Source organism: Narcine bancroftii, chromosome 6 (assembly GCF_036971445.1).
Source record: "Narcine bancroftii isolate sNarBan1 chromosome 6, sNarBan1.hap1, whole genome shotgun sequence".
In the NCBI taxonomy this organism is placed as follows: Eukaryota; Metazoa; Chordata; class Chondrichthyes; order Torpediniformes; family Narcinidae; genus Narcine; species Narcine bancroftii.
This window is the reverse complement of record NC_091474.1, coordinates 86233832-86252835: the sequence shown is the minus strand read 5'-3', so window position 1 is coordinate 86252835 and position 19004 is coordinate 86233832. Positions and strand designations below refer to the sequence as shown.

General features: G+C 39.7%; 1 protein-coding gene and 1 long non-coding RNA gene across 17 annotated transcripts in view; one reads left to right on the top strand and one right to left on the bottom strand.

Annotated features, from left to right (window-relative positions):
• LOC138736315 (uncharacterized) overlaps positions 1-19004 on the bottom strand; it is a 151156-nt gene that overhangs the window by 30562 nt on the left and 101590 nt on the right. For 4 of the 6 annotated variants that reach the window (XR_011340221.1, XR_011340223.1, XR_011340226.1 and 1 more), the window contains one exon: positions 12698-12862. This is a non-coding gene — a long non-coding RNA (uncharacterized lncRNA). Of the gene's footprint in view, positions 1-9468; positions 9985-12697; positions 12863-19004 lie in introns of those variants that run through there. The other 2 variants (XR_011340222.1, XR_011340225.1) reach the window with 2 other exon arrangements.
• LOC138736314 (ubiquitin carboxyl-terminal hydrolase 54-like) overlaps positions 1-19004 on the top strand; it is an 89403-nt gene that overhangs the window by 35272 nt on the left and 35127 nt on the right. For 10 of the 11 annotated variants that reach the window (XM_069885609.1, XM_069885607.1, XM_069885616.1 and 7 more), the window contains 3 exons: positions 12655-12789; positions 14588-14701; positions 15963-16045. In XM_069885609.1, the coding sequence (XP_069741710.1) occupies positions 12655-12789; positions 14588-14701; positions 15963-16045 (332 nt within the window). Of the gene's footprint in view, positions 1-12233; positions 12495-12654; positions 12790-14587; positions 14702-15962; positions 16046-19004 lie in introns of all 11 variants that reach the window. The other variant, XM_069885615.1, reaches the window with a different exon arrangement.

Genomic DNA, 19004 nt, shown 5'->3' with positions numbered 1-19004 from the left:
TTGGAAAGATTTTGAAAAGACTACCCCAAGAGACCAATCAAGGTTCACTCCCTTTCAGAAATAAGCCTCAAAATTTAAGGAAGTAATTATGTAGAATTAGAGATTGGCACGAATTTACTGATTGAATTTTGATGCAGCTGATCAGAGTAAGATCTTAACCTTCTAAAGTAATTGTACTTCTGTAATTCAGTGAAGGTGAAAGAACGTCAATGAAGCATTGTGTAATTGCATTTAAACACTGCATGTTTTCTAAGAGTTTTGCAGAGAAAAGTACTGTAAAAGGAAAAATGGAAAATACGAACCAAACATTATTCACATCTGGTCCTGAGAATTACCGTAAATATTCGAGTATAATGCGAAAAATGTTGTACCGAAATTCGAGCTCAAAGAAGGGGGGGGGGGGTCGCATTATACATGGGAGTAAAATTTTTTTAAAAATTCCTGCCATGTTTAACAATGTAGTCGGCTGGTGATACATTCGATGCAACTTGAAGATGGAACCATTGAAAGCTCTGTGGGCAGTACGATGTTTGCTGGTTCATTTTGAACCACTCATTATTAGCAGCCGACTACATTGATGGCAGTACAACTAGGTTGGGGGGAGGGGGGAGAGACAGCAGCGCGAATCAGGGGGGAGAGATGGCAGCGCGAATCAGGGGGGAGAGACGGCAGCGCGAATCAGGGGGGAGAGACGGCAGCGCGAATCAGGGGGGAGAGACGGCAGCGCGAATCAGGGGGGAGAGACGGCAGCGCGAATCAGGGGGGATAGACGGCAGCGCGAATCGGGGGAGAGACGGCAGTGCGACTCGGGTGGGCGAGGGCGGGTTTTATTATACACGGGGGTAAAATCTTTTTTCCCTCAAAAGTGGGGGGTGGGGGCTTGCATTTTATATGAAACGCATTATACACGAATATTTACGGTACTGGAACATTTTAAAATCTCCTGGTGGCTCTTGCTCTCTATTTTAAAACAAAATTTCAGTTAGTATTTTCTTAACCCACTCAGCAAAAGGCTGTACCTTCCAAACACAAATCTTGAGAATTGTTTTTTTTTTAATTGTGCACACAATATGTGATGTATTGTAGCTAAAAATATTAACAATTTAACTACTGTCCAAAACAAAATTTGAAGTTTGTCTGTAGTTAATGTTTAGAAATCTGAGCCCTTTTCCATTCATAATCTCCATTTGGATCCAACAGAGGCACATTTGCATTACTTCTAACCAAGAAAGAACCGATCGTGTGGGCATCACTAAACATTATGAAATGAGATACAGGTTGTACCTATTTAATCCCACAACTTTGGGTCCAGGCCATTGCTGGACCACAAAATGCCAGAAACAGAAATTGACCCCTAAGGAACATTTAATAGCACTAGAACCATCTTCTGCACCTCTTGATCTCTTGGATAATTCCTGAAGGCTAAAATACAACTGAATGTAAGAAACTAACAGATCTGTACACTCAACTTTAGTGTAAATGGATTTTGGCATTTTAGTGCTGCTAACAGCGCCGCCCTAGTGGCCGATCCACAAATTAATGACGGCAGATTCCAAAACGTGCCGACCACGGGAGTTGCCGGGCCACAGAGCATCGGATTATAGAGGTACAACCTGTGCAGAAATTTATTGTCATAAACATAAATACAATTACAGATGAACTGAAATTCTTTCTTGTTACAGCTACACAGGAATATAAGATGCACCAACAATAGTATAAATTAATTTACCATAATGTTCAGAAAAATAGATAATAAATATAAAGGGATAGAAAATTAAATCTCAGTTACAGATAATGCAAAACTGTGAAGTTTCAATAGTGTAGGCAAATCTTTTGGTGGTACCTGAGTAGTTTATGGTTTATGATAGATTGGGGAGGTTAAAGAGCATGAAAGCTGTTTGTTGGGGGGTGGGGGAGGAGAACTGTTCTTGAACCTAGAGTTGTTGGAGTAAAGGGTTCTCTATCTTCTGCCTGAAGGTAACCGAGAAAAGGGATTGTGACCAGATTGCATAATCATAGGGGTACTCGTATGCTACAGGTGCATGCATGGGTCCAAACTTTGCCTGCCTTTCATTGGACATGTGGAGCAATCTATTCTGCAAGCCTATATTGATGACTATATTGATGCTGCCTCCTGTATCCAATGATGACCTTGTCAACTTTAGCAACTTGGCTGCCAACTTCCACCTTAACCTTAAATTTGGTCCTTTCTCAATCTCTCTGTCTCCATTTTAGGAGACCGTCTATCTGCAAACATCTATAAACCCATTGACTCTCACAGTTATTGGCAACACCTCTTCCCACTATCTCCTGAAACGATCCTATTCCTTTCAATTCCTATGTCTCCTCAGCATCAGCTCCCAGGATGAGGTTTTCAATTCCTCCTCCTTCAGAATATATAGCTTCAGCCATTAACTCAGTTCTCATCATACCCAAACATCAGCCCACCATTTCCCCCATAGACACAACAAGGACAGGGTTGCCCTTGTTCTCACTAACCACTTAACAGCCTCCACATCCAACATGTAATAATCTACAAATTCCGTTACATAGAATGCGATTCCACCACATCTTCCCCTCCCCTCTCAGCTCTCTCTGATTCTCTCATTAGTCCTTCCTTCCTACCAATTGTCCAAACTATCCTCCCATTTAGTACCTATACCTGTGACCACAAGAAGTGATATATATCTGCACTCACACCTCCTCCCTCACCCTTTTTCATAGCTCTAAACAATCTTTGCAAGTGAAACAACACTTCACTTCTGGATCTATAGGAGTCATTTACTGCACCAAGTGGTCCCAGTGCAGCCTCCTCTACTGGGAGACTGGACACAGACTGGGAGATCATTTCAATTTGCACCTTCACTCTTTCCACTGCAACATCAAGAACTGGCAAGTGGCCAACCATTTTAATTCCATATAACATTGCCGCTCTGGCATGTCCGTCCATGGTTTTGTAAACATAAAAACCCATAAATTGGGGGAACAATTCTTTATTTTCCATCTTAGCAGTCTCCAACCAGATGGTATTAATATCAACCTCCAATTTCCCTCCCTTTCTCCAGCTTCCCAGCACCTTCCCTTATATCTTTTGTAGCTCTCTGCCCTCTTCTATCACTTTTTCTTCTTTCCCCTCCTGTCTGTATTCTCCTATTACCTGTTAACCTGTGCTTCTCCTTCTTCACCCACCTTTTTATTTGAGTGTTTGCCTGATTTTCAGCATTCTTGAAGAAGGACTTAGACTTGAAAAGTCAACAGCCTTTTGCTTTCTATTGACACTGCATGACCTCTTCAGTTTCTCCAGCACTTTTGTGTACTGCACTAGATGCCAGGTCTGCAGATTTTGTGTTTACCCTAATCATATGTCTAGTTCAGAGGTAAGAATTCAATCAGACATATGCTGTCATTCAGTTGTAAGGGTCGTCAGTTGTCCTGGAGTATTCAGTCTCTTAATTCAGGGCACCTCAATTCAGGGAATACCAGCCTTGGAAGGTGTACAGGTTTATCAGGATGACACTAGGTCTTTACCTCAATTTAATACTTTAAGACCTAGTCTTAAGAGACTGCAGATGCGAGAATTTGGATCAAAAATCAAGCCTCTGGAAGAACTTAGCAAGTCAAGCAGCATCGAAGTGGGTGAAAGGAATTGTTGATATTTTGGATAGGGGTTAGGGTCTCAACTCAGTCGGACCTGGCCATGGAACCCTGTTCTGCTGAATCCATTATGAAAGCTGTTGTATCAGTTCATGCTGGCACTCCAAAAATAATTAGTTTATATATATTAAAATTTGGATCAACTACATGGTATCAGGCCCTTCTAGCCCATGAGCTCAAGTACATTCATGTGACCAATTACGGTAACCTACAAACTCTGTCTTTGGAATATGGCAGGAAACTCGCATGTACACAGGGAGAACATGTAAAGTCCTTGCAGACAATGCTGGATTTGAGAGGGTCTCTATTCTTGTTCTGCCTGGGGGTGGTGGGATGAGGATGGAAGTATGAGAAATGGAGGAGGTACAGGTGGGGAGAATCCATCTTTATTTAAAGAGGACATCTTGGATGTCGTGGAGTGGAATGCTGGAACCTGAGAGACAGAAATTGTGTCCTTGACAAAGACATGGTGGGAAGAGGGAAAATTCTGGTTGCTATGGATGTCATTGGTTTTGTAATAGATGCTTGTGATGACACAACTTTGGTGGTAACAGACAGAATACCTCCATGGCAGTTAATAGATGTTTAAGAATATTATATATCATAGCACATGCCATATCATAAAACTTGGCTTCTGTCTGTCTTTCCTTTCTGAACCCTGTTTTATATATTCAAATATATTGCCTCCATTGGTTTTGAATGACCAATATCTCATTAAATCCTGAAGATTTAATTTATAATTTTGTCCTTGGTGTATGTTTTTTAGTTCAGTCATCCTTGTTTTCATAAGCTTCAGAATTTCTTTGAAGTGTAAATGTTTAGTGCTGCTTTAAACCCAGTTTGAACAAGAGTTTGCTGTGAAAATATGTTCTGAGCCATTTTATTATCTAATCTTTCAGTGCCTATTGCCTAAACCTTTGTAGTGGCCTGAGAATGGCATAGTTCCAAATGTCCTTGCTGAGTTGTGGATGTAACTATGTTTCCTGCTTTTATTTCTGTTGAGAATTATATACAGGTAAACTAAGTATATCTTGCATAAGCGGCAAGGAAGCGCCAGTGGGGTTCGAATCCCATGCTGTCAGTAACGAGTTTGTATGTTCTCCCTGTATCTGTGTGAGTTTTCTCTGGGTGCTCTGGTTTCCTCCCACCAATCAAAATGTACCAGGGTTGTAGCTCAATTGGGTGTTATTGGGCGGCACAGACTCGTAGGCCAAAAGGGCCTGTTACCATGCTGTTGGGTGGCACGGTTAACATAGCGGTTAGCACAACACTGTTACAGCGCCAGCAATTGGGACTGAGGTTCAAATCCTATGTCTGCGTGGGTTTCCTCCGGGTTCTCTGGTGTCCTCCAACCATTCAAAAAGTACCAGGGGTTCGAGGTCAGTTGTGTTTAATTGGACAGCACAGGCTCGTGGGCTGAAGGCACTTGTAACTGTGCTGTATGTCTACATTTAAAGAAAAATAAATTAAATTTTAAAAATAATATGGGTAAATATAATGGGTTGGGTCCAAGGCTTTCCTTCAATCAGTGCTTGAATCTCAAACTTTTTGAAAATCATATCTGCAAAGCATATTCACTTTGGTTGGATATTCCCAACTCTTCCTTCTTCATGCCAACTTTCTGGGAACTATGCAAGTTTCAAGGCCTAGCAAATTTGTTTCATTAAGATATGGAGAACTATTACTGTGAATAGAACAAACTTTTTTATTCTTTATGCCACATGATGATTCTATTGATTTTGGCAACAAGTACTTGAATATGGGCGTATCATAAAGTAAAACCTCCATAGACTTCTACCCACAACAGAGACTTTAGCTGCAAGGTCATAATCAATATTGCTATGTTCTTAACCACTCCCTTCATGTGTGCATCAGCTGTTGTTTCATACATCAGCTGTTTCTTCACTTATCCGTGCTTTGATCTTTAACCAAGAATTTTTCCTCCAGTTCTGATTCTTAGCTTCTGATTTAAAATGAAATTTCGTCTTCCTGTAATCTGTCCTGCTGCATTGTTTCAAGTTTTTAAATCGATGCTAGCCACTTGGATCAAACTAACAAAGAAAAGTTGTAATTTAAGCATTAAACAGAGTGGACCCATTGTAGTTAAACAAGAAAGTCTGCAGCTGTGATTGTCGTTCACTTTCAGTGTACACAAAAGTGCTGGGGAAACTCAGCAGGTCATGCATGCTCTGTATGTAACAAAGGTATGATTCCAGTCTTTAGGGCCCTAGCTCTGTCGAGATGTGACCAAAAAGCAGCCAGGCACCTGAATAAAAAATGGGCGGGGGGAGCACAGGCCCAAATGCGAGTGCTCCCCACTTTCAAGTTTTTTTTTCTTCTGCCCTTATCCATATATGACTTCTTGCCTGCTGGCCTGCACTTCTTCCCCTGCCCCTTCTCTCCTCCTCTCACCTTTTTATTCAGGTGTCTGCTTTGTTCTCATACCACAGGCCTGAAATGTTTGGTTATATATCTTTTCTTTTTATGGATGCTGTGTGACCTTCTGAGATTTTCCAGAACTTTGGTGTATTAAATTACAAACACAGCATCTGCCTATTTTCTTGTATAACCCTTGACAATCATATGGAGATTGGCTTGCTTTAAGGAAATATTAAGAGATGACCCTGGATTTTACAAACATTATGCTGTTTATTAATTGTGACCCAGAATATGTAGCTAGCAATCTTGGTATTCTCATATTTTAAGTAAGTTTAATTATTAAAATTTGGAGTTGCAGCATGCAGTAACTGCCCCTTCCAGCCCATGAACCCATGCTACCCAAATACCCCAATTACCTTTCCACCCAGAAATTTTTTGAAGGGTGGGAGGAAACCCATGCAGACATGGGAGAACATACAAACTCCTTACAAATTGTGGATTTCAACCTGGGTTTCTGCTGTTGTAATAGCATTACGCTAACCAATTAAATCAGCAAGTAAGAAGGGAGGCATTCTGGTGTGTTAAGTTGGGGTACAATGGTTGGGCCGGGCCCTAGGGTGCGATACAGAACAAGACTTGTGGATAATTCCATGAAAGTAGCAACACTGGTAGAGAGGGTGGTGAGGAAGGTGTTTGGTATGCTCGCCTTCATTGGTAAGGACATTGAATACAGGAGCAAGGATGTCATGTTGCAATTGTATTAAACATTATTGAGACACACTTGCAGTCGTGCACAGTTCTTGTCACTCAGCTTTGGAAAGGTGTCATTCAGTTGGAAAGGGTGCAGTAAAGATTCCTGATAATGTGAGCTCGACTGGTAGGTTTGAATTATAAGGAAAAGTTGGATAGGCTGTTACTTTTCTCTCTTGAAGCAGAATGATCTGTTCCTTTGCTATGTACTCTGTGTAGCTCAGTGAGGAAAGTAGTCATTCTTATTGTGTTGTTTCTTGGGAAAAGAAATTGTTGCGTTTTCATCTTTGAATCACTGGACTGAATATTCTGGTCACTTGATAGTAATTGATATTATTTGAGTTGGCTGATGCTGGCTTTGTTCAGTTGGAAATTTGCACTCATTAAAACAAACAAAGTGATTGTGGAATTCAGGGAGGGGGAGCCAGGAGCTCACAAACCAGTCTTCATTGAGGGGTTAGTAGTGGAGAAGGTAGAAACTTCAGATTCCTGGATGTCATCATCTCTGAAGACCTATCCTGGAACTATCATGTCAATGCAATCATGAAGAAGGCATGTCAGTGGCTATATTTCATTCGGAGTTTGAGATTTGGTATGTCATTTAAGATTCTTGCAAATTTCTACAGGTGTACTGTGGAGAACATTCTGACTGATATGGAGATACGAATGAACAGGACAGAAATGGGCTGCAGAGGGTTGTAAACTTGGCCATTGTTATCAGGGAATTAGTCTCCCCCCCCCATCCCCAATTAATGCCTCAAGAATGCAGTTTCTTTCGTCAAAGACCCTCACCACCCAAGTCACGTCCTTTTCTCATTGCTACCATTAAGGAGGACGTATACGTGCCTGAAGACGCACAGTCAAAGGTACAAAAACTGCTTCTTTCCCTCTACCATCAGATTTCCGAATGGACAATCAACCATCTCACTTTTTATCTATTCTGCACTTTATTGATTTATTTAGTTGTCGATCTTTTATTTACATAATTGTAATTTTATGGTAATTTTTGCACTAGTGATGTACCATACTGCTGCAGACACAACAAATATCATGATGTGAATGACAATAAATCTAATTCTGAATAGACATTGTCTGAGGATTAAGTATTTGGTTTTTGTTGCAGCTGTTTATTTACACTTGAAATCTTTGAAGTGGGATTTAAAGCCACAAAATTCTGATTCTGTGGTTGGGAACTACTCACAGAGCCACAGCTGATACTGAATTAGTTGTTTTCTTTGATCATTTTCAACATCATTGAAAATGACAGGACCTGTAAGTTTTGTTCATGGTAATCAATGGAAGTAACTGAATCGTTTGGGCGTAATTTGTAATGAGATTTCCTTGTGGAAGAATGTAATGGTGCCAACTATCTTCAATGTCCTGTGTCATCGTGAGCTGATGTGCAATGTCAGAAATGTAAAAATCAGAATCAGAAGGTATTGTCAAGAATGTGTCACAAAGTTATTGTTTTGCGGTAGCATTGAAGTGCAAATATTTCTGCAAATTACATTTCAAAGATAAATAATGCAAGAAAAGTGAAGTTGTGCCTGTGATTCATTAACTATTTCAAAACCTGATGTGGAGGTGAAAAAGCTGTCCTTGTGTCACTGGGTGCTTGTCTTCAGGTTCCTGTACCTCTTTAAATGGCACCAGGCTGAAGAAGGCATTTGAAGTTCTTGTTGTTCTCCACTGCTATCCCTTCAATGAGGACTAGTTTGTGTTCTCATGATTTCATCCTGAAGTCCACATCAGCTCCTTGGTTTTGCTAAATGTTGAGTGCAAGGTGGTGGTTGTATGCTTCCCTTCCTCATTGGTGTGTGTGATTCTGCTGACAACCATGGTTTGTCAAAGCGAGCATAAAAGATGCCCAACTCATCGGGTAGAGCAGCATGACAGGCATTTGTGGTCTGTTATGATCTGTTCTGGGGCCTCCATGTCAATACAATTTACGAACAAGGTTTGCCAGCAGCTGTCTGTCATGATGAGTTTTCGGAGATTTGATACGTCATCAAAGACTCAAACATTTCTACAGGTGGAGAGCATTCTGTCTGGTTGCATCAATGTGTAAGATGTAATGGCCTGCAATCCCTGCCTTCGCTGGTGAGTATCTGACTTTGCTGGAGAAACTTAGCAGGTCTTTTATATACCAAAGATAAAAATGTATAACTGATATTTCAGCCTTGAGCCCTTCATCAAGGTATTCCCTTGGAATTGCCTCTTTGTTGCTGAAGTAGCCTGCCTGTAGAGATCTGGATCACCAGCCTTAAGTACCCACAATCTTGCCCTCAGCAGGTTGTGAATCTTTAGATTCATTTATGGTTTCTCGGAACCCCGATACTTTTGCATGGGCACACATTCATCCCTATAGGTCTTGATGAAATCGGTTACAGTCGTTGTATATTCGGTCAAGTCTGGGGATTAGTCCTTGAATATGGTCCAGACAACCATAGTCCCTCAGATGCACCTCCACCTTCCTTGATCATATCATCATTGTTTCTATGGTCCCGAGTCTCTGCTTGTACACCAGGAGTAGAAATACAGCGAGGTGATCAGACTTGTTGAAGTGCAGTAGTGGGATAGCTCAGTAGGCGCTCTTCCTGGTGGTGTAGCAGTGGTCGAGCGTGTTTGCTTCTTTGGTCTGGTGGTAGTTCATGAGGGACTTCTTCATGTTGGCCTGGTTGAAGTCTCCAACAATGATTAAGAAGGCATCAGGGTGTGCTGTCTCCGGGCTGCTGATCACAGGGCTCACCCCCTCCAGTTAGCCTGGGGTGGAATTTACACTGTGACCAGGATGATGAGAGTGAACTAACTCCCTTGGCAAGTAGAATGGGCGACACTTGATCGTCAGATGTTCCCGGTTGGTGGAGCAGGACTGGGACTAACCTTCACGTTTGTGCACCACGATAAATTGATGATGATTCAAATGTTTTTTCCTGGTGCATGTTAATAGCCCAGAACCTACTACATGAAATAATACTGGAACTCAAAGTGTTAAATTTTGAGGACAGATTCTGTATGACTAGTTTTATTTTCACATGAATGTAGATTAAGAGTTGATGTAATTGAGGAGTGTAAGCTGATTAAAGGATTGATAGAGAGGGCAGATGCATCTGTGACATGGATTAATGTTGAAGTCTAGTGGATTTCTCTGCTGTTGATTTTCTTGCCTCCTGCATTGGATTTTCTTGGTAGGTTGGAAGGCTGGAGGTAATTACAAATAAAAAGACATGGAATCACAAAGAGAAAGGTATGTTGGCCCAAGCATGCGTAACAGAACCACTATACTCTAGGTACTTTGTGATTCAACTAAAATTGTACTGATTCTTGATTGGAAAGTGGATAGTGGAAGTAACGGCAAAGATACTGGGTCAAATAAATAAAATATTCAAAAAAGATACCGGGTCAGATACTGTGGTATTTAATGTGCCACCACTTTGGAGAATAGTTTTGATTCAGTCTGAAACTTTAAAAGGGGATTGTTGACAAAATGTGTTTTGTGGTGAAACTTATCTTGTATTCCTTATGACATCTAACAGACCATAATTTTGGACTAAAAACCAAAAAATTCCACCAATTAAGTTTGAATTCATTCTTTACAAGGCCAGTTATCAGTGATAATGAAGCTGTCAGATTTCAAAAGCAACTTTTTGTTAGGGAGGCAGTCCTAACATTCATTCTTTTGCTGGGTCTATGTTACTGAAAATTGAGGGTTCATTCTTTACTGAAATACTCTTTTAACAGTATTTTCAAATATATTGGAGCAACTAGGAATGGATAATTTTCATTTATATGCTCACATACATCTACTTCTACAGAATCAAAATAAAGATCTATCCTGGGGCCTTCATGTCAATGCAATCATGAAGAAGGCAAGCCAGCAGCCATAGTTCGTTAGTCACCAAAGACTCTTGCAAATTTCTACTGGTGAACCGTAGAGAGCATTGTGACATGGCGATGCCAGAGAGTTGTGAGCTCGGCCAGTGCCATCACGGGCACTAGTCTTCACTCTATTAAGGACATCTACAAGAGATGGTGTTTCAGGAAAGCAGCCTCTATCATCATGGGCCTTTCACCACCCAGGCCATACCTATTCTCAGTGTTACCATCAGGAAGGAGTTACAGGAGCCTAAAAATGAACACTCAATGTTACAAAAACATCTTCTTCCCCTCTGCCATCAGATCTCACATTGGAAAATGATCCACGGACAAACATCACTTTTTTTTTTCTTCTTTTTTGCACAAATTTATTTATTTTTTAAAAATGTTTAACAATTTTTGCACGTGTAATGCTGCCATAAAACAACTAATTTCATGATGCTTGTTCATGAAATTAGTTGTTCTGAGTCTTACCCTGAAGATTTGGAACACTTGCCCTTGTGGTCAATAGCAATTAATTAATTCCTCCCAGGTTGTCCTTTTTTAAAAAAAAAATGCATTTGATTTAATTTACAATTTTAGTCATACCATCCTCACACAAGTTCATCCAGTCATCCTAAGAAATAGATGTGGACAAATCTTTTTCCCATTTTAATTTAGATTTATAAACATCGGGCTTAACTACTTTATTCTGCAATAAAGCATACATCTCAGACATAAATCCTTTCTTGTCACCATCAGAAAGTAAAATTTCAAATTTAGACCGCCTAGCTAACTGTAACATTCACCCAAAATTATCCAACAATAATGCTTTAACTTGATAGTAAGAAAAAATATATTTCACACTTATCTTTCATTCTTTGAAACGAAATAAAATAACCTGCTTCATAACAATCTTCTACCAGTTTAATTCCTTTCTATTCCCACAACTTCAAAAGTTGATTATTTGTGTAAAAGGAAAAAGCTTATTTTGAAACAAAGGCGTTCTAGCCAAAATTTTACCTTGGGTACCTATAATTTCATTATGCATTTGATTTCAATTGATGAAAAAAAATCAAACACACGCTTTTGCATATTGTTAGAAATAGTGAATGCACTATTTTACACATACTGAAAAATAAAGGCTCTGTGATTACTGATTCTATTGACCTTTCATGTTTGAGGTATGTAAATACTTTATAAAGACCAGAAATTTTAAGTAAGGTTGAATGAACAAAGTAGAGGAATTATCCTTCTTCACTTGTTTAGATGAAAATATTGTCTTATCTCTTTGTATTTTAACATTGGAATCTGCTGCAGTATTGGTGAGAGAGGAGCAGGTTACTGTCCAGAGCAAGGAATACAATTTTGGGACACTAGTGAGAACCATTGTTCCTTAATGGGAGAAGAGATGTTGATCCCTTATATTGGTCCTTGTAAAAGTACAGGAAACAACAGAAGGACAGGTCATAGTGAGATGTGGAATTAAAGTGGTAGGATGGTTATGGTAACTGGAGCATATAGTCTCATCAGCAGACAAGCACAGGTGTTCTGTAAAATGATCACCTGATTTGCATTTGTTTTCTCTTGTACAGTTGAGACCACATTGTGAACACCCAATGTGATACACTAGGTTGGAAGAAGCACAAGTGAATTGCTACTTCACCTGAAAAGACTGTTTGAGCTCTCGGATGAGTAGGAAGGGAAGAGGTGAAAGATCAAGTATTGCATCTCCTTTGGTGCAAGTAATGGGACGATGTCTCAACCTGTTACCATCTTTTACACCTCTGTCGAATCTCCTCTCACATACTTATTCCAAGAAGGACAACTCCAGTTTTCGTACTTTAACCTTCCAGGTGAAATCTCTCATTACTAGAACCATTTCATTAAATCCTATCCCAAATAGGGTTTATTTCAAAGCAAAGTTTACTAAGATTCCTACCCAATTAATTTTTCTAGGTGCTAAAACATTTAAGAGAATAGATGGTGGAATACACGATATTTTGTTTCTTTTAGGGAATCTTCATTCAGTTTCAATATAGCAAAGAAAAAGTCCTACCATCTGATGCTTTGAGGAGTGCTCTTGCCAAAACGTTTCAAGATGAACAACGTTTCCAAATGGGGATTATGGATGACGCCGCAGAATGTTTTGTAAGTTAAATTACAGCCACCTAGTTCACAATTTGACTGTTGATCCATTTTGCAATGAAGGAGCTAATTACTTCTGGGAGTAAAAACAAGCTGTTACATTGGGATGGTATAAAACTCTGCAAATCTTGCTTGTCTTGCATTTTCAAAAATAAAAGTACCACTAGAGAAAAATGCAAGAGAAACTCAGCAGAACACGCAGCATACGTAGGAAGCAAAGGTATATACCACTGAAGGCTTGACATTTTCTTCTGATAATTTTTTTAAAAACGACTTCATTTTCTTACCTTGCCGTACAGGGGAACCCGAATTCAATTTCAACAGCTAGATTTGTTCAAGAACTATCATCCCTTAATTCTTGTGGTCACGACAGCTTTCCACAAATATTATTTGACAAGGTGTTAATGGTGACTTCAGTGAAATCTGTTAATATCATTTGATTGGGTGGTAAACTTCTTTACGTTATTGAGGATATTGGGTATTTGAGTGAGAAGTGGATTGGAAAGAGGAAAGTACTTAAATGGATCCACAGTTCCCTTTTACTAATCATTTGACAGTTTATGGAGGATTTGGACTTGTTGAAGATCCACTGAAAGACCTGCTATCACTGCCCCAGTAACTTGCATCAATTTGACTTTAATTTCTAGTTTTCCCTTAAAAGGCAATATTTGATCCACAAGGAAAATTTACTAGGACTCTGAAATAATAAAAAAAAGCAGAAAATGCTGGCAATACCCAGTGGATCAGGAAGCTTTTGCAGAAAGAAATACAGACAACATTTCAGGTCATTGAGAAGCTGCCTGACTTGCTGAGTATTTCCAGTTTAGATGGTATTGTCAGGAAAGTGGCTTTGAATTCAGTCGAAGCAAATGGTTCCCAACCTGTGATACATGATCTGCTTATTGGGAGATTAAACATTGTCGGAATCCATGGGATAGTTCAGTTCATTTTTTAAAAGTAAAAATCAAATTAAAAAATACACTTGTTACACTAAAAACAGAAAGAAATGCTGGAGGAACTCAGCAGGTCTCACAGCCTCCATAGGAGGTAAAGTTATATTACAAGGAAGACTGGCAGGGGAAGGAATCTGGATCAACAAAAGGTGTTAATTGGATATGATAAGAAGAGAGGTGAGAATTGAATTGAATGGATTCAGTGTTCCATCCCATTCCCTTGCTGACATGCCTGTCAATGGTCTCATGCACTGCCAGACTGAGACGACCTGCAAATTGGAGGAACACGCCTCACCTTCCAACTGGGCATCCTCTATCCTGATGACATTAACGTTGACCTCCGATTTCTGTTTAAACCCTCCTCCCCTTCTTATCCTTGTTGCCTTTCCTTCAGTGTGTGCTCTCTCTCTCTCTCTGAACTTTGTTTCTTTTCACAGAGCCAAAATCAACTCTCATCTCTCAGCAGATCTAATTAACACCTTTTGTTGGTGGTCTGGACTCCTCCCTGGCCCAGTCTTTAGTCTCTTTATTCATACATCTTTCAGTTCTCTGCTTCTTCCTTGAAGAAGGGCTTAGGTTTCAAACGTCTGTAATATATCTTTACTTCCTAGGGATGCTGCGAGACCAGCTAAGTTCGTCCAATATTTCTGTGTTTTTACTACAATCACAGTGTCTGCAGACTTTTGTGTTTCACACCTGTTCCACTGACAGTCCTGGCCTTCACAGTTTAGTAATCCACAGGACAACCTAACTGTTTAATGATGAGCTACAGATTTTCAGATTTTCATTGCTCCTTCTTCAATTGTGCAGTGCCTTGTACAGCAAAAAACAGTTTATTTATTTCATAGGAAAATATCCTCATGAGAATACACTTTCATATCGCTGATGAAACTAAGGAGGATATTTGCACAGCAAAGCACTGTATTCCTCACCAGAAATTTGCTATGACTTTGTTTGAACAGGTAGGAAAAGTTAATCTTCTATTATGTTTTGCATGTACAGTTTTCTCTTCACATCACTCTCAGCCATGTTTATCTCTTAATGCTTTCGACATTATACAAAAGAAAAATTAACGTTGAGATCATTCAAAATATTACACTTGAAATAGTTCTAATGATCCAGCTTCCATCAATAAATAATTTATATAAATAATTTGGAAAACACCTCCAAAATGATAGATGTTCAATTGATTGATGATAAAGATAAGAGAGGAAATTAAGTTGTGAAGGGGGCATATGGAGGTTACATTGAATGTAGGTAGGTTATGTGAAGGGACAAAGATTGGCAAATGGAAATATAATGTGGGGAAATCTGAAATTTGCCATTTTGGCAAAAAAAGGAAACAAATTGCAAAATGGAAAATGGGAACAGAACATTGTCATGTAAATATGCCTGATTTACAAAAACAAGTTCAAGGAAATCTGTTGCATATTTGGAAGAATTGAGTACAAAAGAAGTTTATTCTTCAGTTATTTCGGGAATCATAACGTCACAATTGGAGTGTTGATCTTTAAATAAGAAGAATATTAATACACTCGAGGTACTTCAGAGAAAATTTACTCAACCAATAATTAGAATGGGTTGGTTAACTTATGGGGAAAGATAGATGGGTAAGACTTCTTTCTGCTGGGCTTTTTGCGGGGGTGGGGGGGGGGTGGAAAGAGAAGGGATATGAGATCCTGAGTGGGTTTTGATGGGGTAGATGTTTTCTTTTGTGAGAGAATCTAAAAACAGGGTCACTAAAAATATTGGTTTGCAAACACGAGAGAAAAGGGGGGAAAAAATAACTTTCATGAGTCATTTACATTCTCTTCCCCACCAGCTCTTGAGTTATTTTTAAGGCAAAGCTAGATTGATGATAACTGGGAGATAGAAAGTTAATATGGGAGTGACATGATTTTATTAAATGGTGGATCAAGTTTGAAGATTGAATGATCTATTGCTCAATTTGTACAATGTACTTTGTACATATATATATACATATATCACACACACACACACACACACACACACAAACACGCGCATGTGGGTTGTAATTTGCTCGCAATAAAATGAAGTTGGAAGCCTTTACTTTCACTTGGTAATGGCTTTGATGGATTTTAAAATATTATCTCGAACGCCAAACTAGAAAGTATGTTTAACTTTATGCTTGTGAAATATTGCACATTCTGTTGGAAACCTAATCATGTTTGTTTTCTCTGATGGAGCCATTCTTTCTTGCAGTGTGTTTGTACCAGCTGTGGTGCAACATCTGATCCATTGCCTTTTATCCAGATGGTGAACTACATTTCTACAACTGCATTGTGGTAAGCAATTGCTCAGGTCATATGTATTGAACTTTCTTACACAAGATGATTTGAGCATATTGGGAGAAATGAAAGATGAGAAAGCTGATTGAAATATATGTATTATTCCTATTCATGAGTTAGTGTACAATTTCACCTTCTGAAAGCAGACACCTCAACTTTAAACATAATTTTAAGTGAGAATGGAAATCAACTGATGTTTAGTCTGCATTCATTTAACAAAATTCTACTCATCAAATTCTCATCATAAACACTTTAAAGAACTTTAGTTGCAAGCTTTCTTGCTGATGATGAAGAATCTTATTTAATAATAAATGTTGTGGCATTTGTGGTATGTTCTGGCAGAATGTCTCAAAACCTTTAAACTGGGAGTGGCTTTTAAATGCAGACTTTGCTCTGTTTGCAAAATATTGTAAAGTTAACCCATCAGGAAGGAGATATGGGTGCCACAAGACTCGTGCATGAACAGTTGCTACTCCTCCACCATCAGACTCCTGAACAACAGATTCAATCCGAGACTCACTTAAAGACTTACTTTGCACATTATTTGTTTTTTTTTTCTGTATTTGCAAGGTTTGTTGACATTTTTCTCTTTTGACATGTGTGGTATATATCTCTGACAATAATTTTGAACCTTGGACTTTATGAACTTACACAACGTGATGCTGTGAAATTGTTGAAATTCTCCAAGGAGGAAATAGGAAAAAGGGTTTGGAATTTGTAAAAATAAAAGACAGGACAAGCCATTCCTCCTTTTGCCAGCAGACAAGGAACTTTAATGAGTAATAAATAAATAAATTCTAGATACGTGGATGAGTGGCTTGAGAGTTGTGATCACAATGTTCTGAGATTTCTGACTGCTTTATGCTCACTGATACCTCACTGACAAAAGACAAGGAGGAAAAACCCAACACCCAACCCCAACCCACCAATTTTCCCCTGCAACCGCTGCAACTGTGTCTGCCTGTCCCGCATCGGACTTGTCAGCCACAGACGAGCCTGCAGCTGACGTGGACATTTACCCCTCCTTAAATCTTCGTCTGCGAAGCCAAGCCAAAGAGAGAAGAGAAAGATGCTGGATATTATTTTTTGATGCTACATTCAATCAAGGAATTGGAGAATATTTCATCATATAACTAACGCATTTTACAAATGGCATAATTAAGGCCCAAATTTGTATCTAAAACTAAGTTAGGTTGAGTTTTCATGGGTACACTGAAAAGGTGGTAGAATGGGGGAAAAATAGGTGATAAGAGTTCATTTTCAGCAATTGTGACGTGTAGATTTTGATAAAAAATTTGCATGATCTTGAATCCAGCTTTGATGTGGAAGGGCAGAGTCATATGAGTTTTGATTGACAATATTCTAAAAAGCACAATTTGAATACTTTATACTTCAGATTCCAAAATGGAAGGTGTTTGAAAAATGAAGAGAGCATAAAGCATTCATTGGAATGGACACTGAGATTGAGTTGGATAGGGCAGAGATTACAGGGTGATTTGACCAAAATGTTGAAAGTTATGGAAAAAAATGAGACAAAAAGATGAAAAAGGGATTTTTTAGTGATTGGGATTGAAGTGATGGATATGAGCAAATCCAGGGGATTAAGAAATGAAACAAGATAAACATTTTATATTTACACAAGGATCACAGATCTGTAATTGAAGCCAAGTATACTAGCGTTGAGACACAAGTTATGTGGAATGATTAAACAGATACAGTAATATAATCCAACATGTTATCCTCCTCAATTTCTGTCATCTACAACGTGATCCCACCACCAAGCACATTTTTCCATCTCCTCCCCATCTGCTTTCCATAGGGATTGCTCCCTCCATGACTCCCTCGTCCACTCATCTCTTCCATCTAATCACCCCTTTGGTAGGTTCCTCTGTGACCACTGGAAATGCCACACCTCTTCCCTCACCACTATCCAGGACCCCAAACTGTCCTTCCAAGTAAAGCAACAATTCACTTGTGAATCTGTGGGAGCCCCACTCCCGTGCTGGCATGTCTGCCCATGGTCTCATGCACTCCCAAACCAAGGCCACCAGTAAATTGAAGGAGCAACACTTACTCGTGTAATCGTCGAAGTTTTGGATCACTTTTTTTGGCCACAAAAGGAGAGATCAATTTTTACATGGGTCAAATCTTTAACCTTCTGAAGTACATGTGTCATTCAGGCATCAGGGGTTCAGATGGCTGGGACTCCATGGTAAGTCTGTGGTCCGGATGTCGGGACCTCAGTAGGTTGTGGAGAGTGTCCACAGTCGGAAGTTTGGATGGGCAGGCAGCTGGGGCCTCAGGGGTTCGGATGGGCTTGCAGCCAGGGCGTCGTGAGCTCTGATGGGCAAATGGTGGGGGTGAGAGTCCACTGACAGGATGTTGGAAGGTCTGGTGGACGAGTAGCTGGGGCGAAGGTCCACTGTCGGGGCGGGGCGTCTGGAGCTCAGATGGGCAGGCAGTTGTATGTTTACATAGGTCATACAAAATCACCCAATTTTGGTGCCAAAAAGTTGGTGGGGGCGGGGAATCAACTATTACATGATATAAACTATAACATGAATATATATGGTAATATTCTGACTGGGCACTCTGCAACTAGATGGCATTAACATTGACTTCCCTGGCTTCTGCTAGACCACTTCCCTATATCCCTCTCTTCCCTATCCCTCTGTCTCTTTTTCTCCAGCTCCCTTCCTCTCTCTATTCACAGAGCTATCCCCTCTTCCCTGTTTTTGGTAATGCCCTCCCTCCCTTATCCACTTTGTGCCAGTAGGCCTGTCTGTGTTCCTCCCCCTCTCCCCAAACCATTTTATTCGGGCACCCGCTTACATTTTGCTCATACTCCAATGAAGGGATCAAGCCTGAAAAGTTGATTATGTTTTGTTATAAAAAGTACGCTGAGCTTCTCCAGCACTTAATTCACTGCGTCTGCAGATGTTCACGTTTTACTACT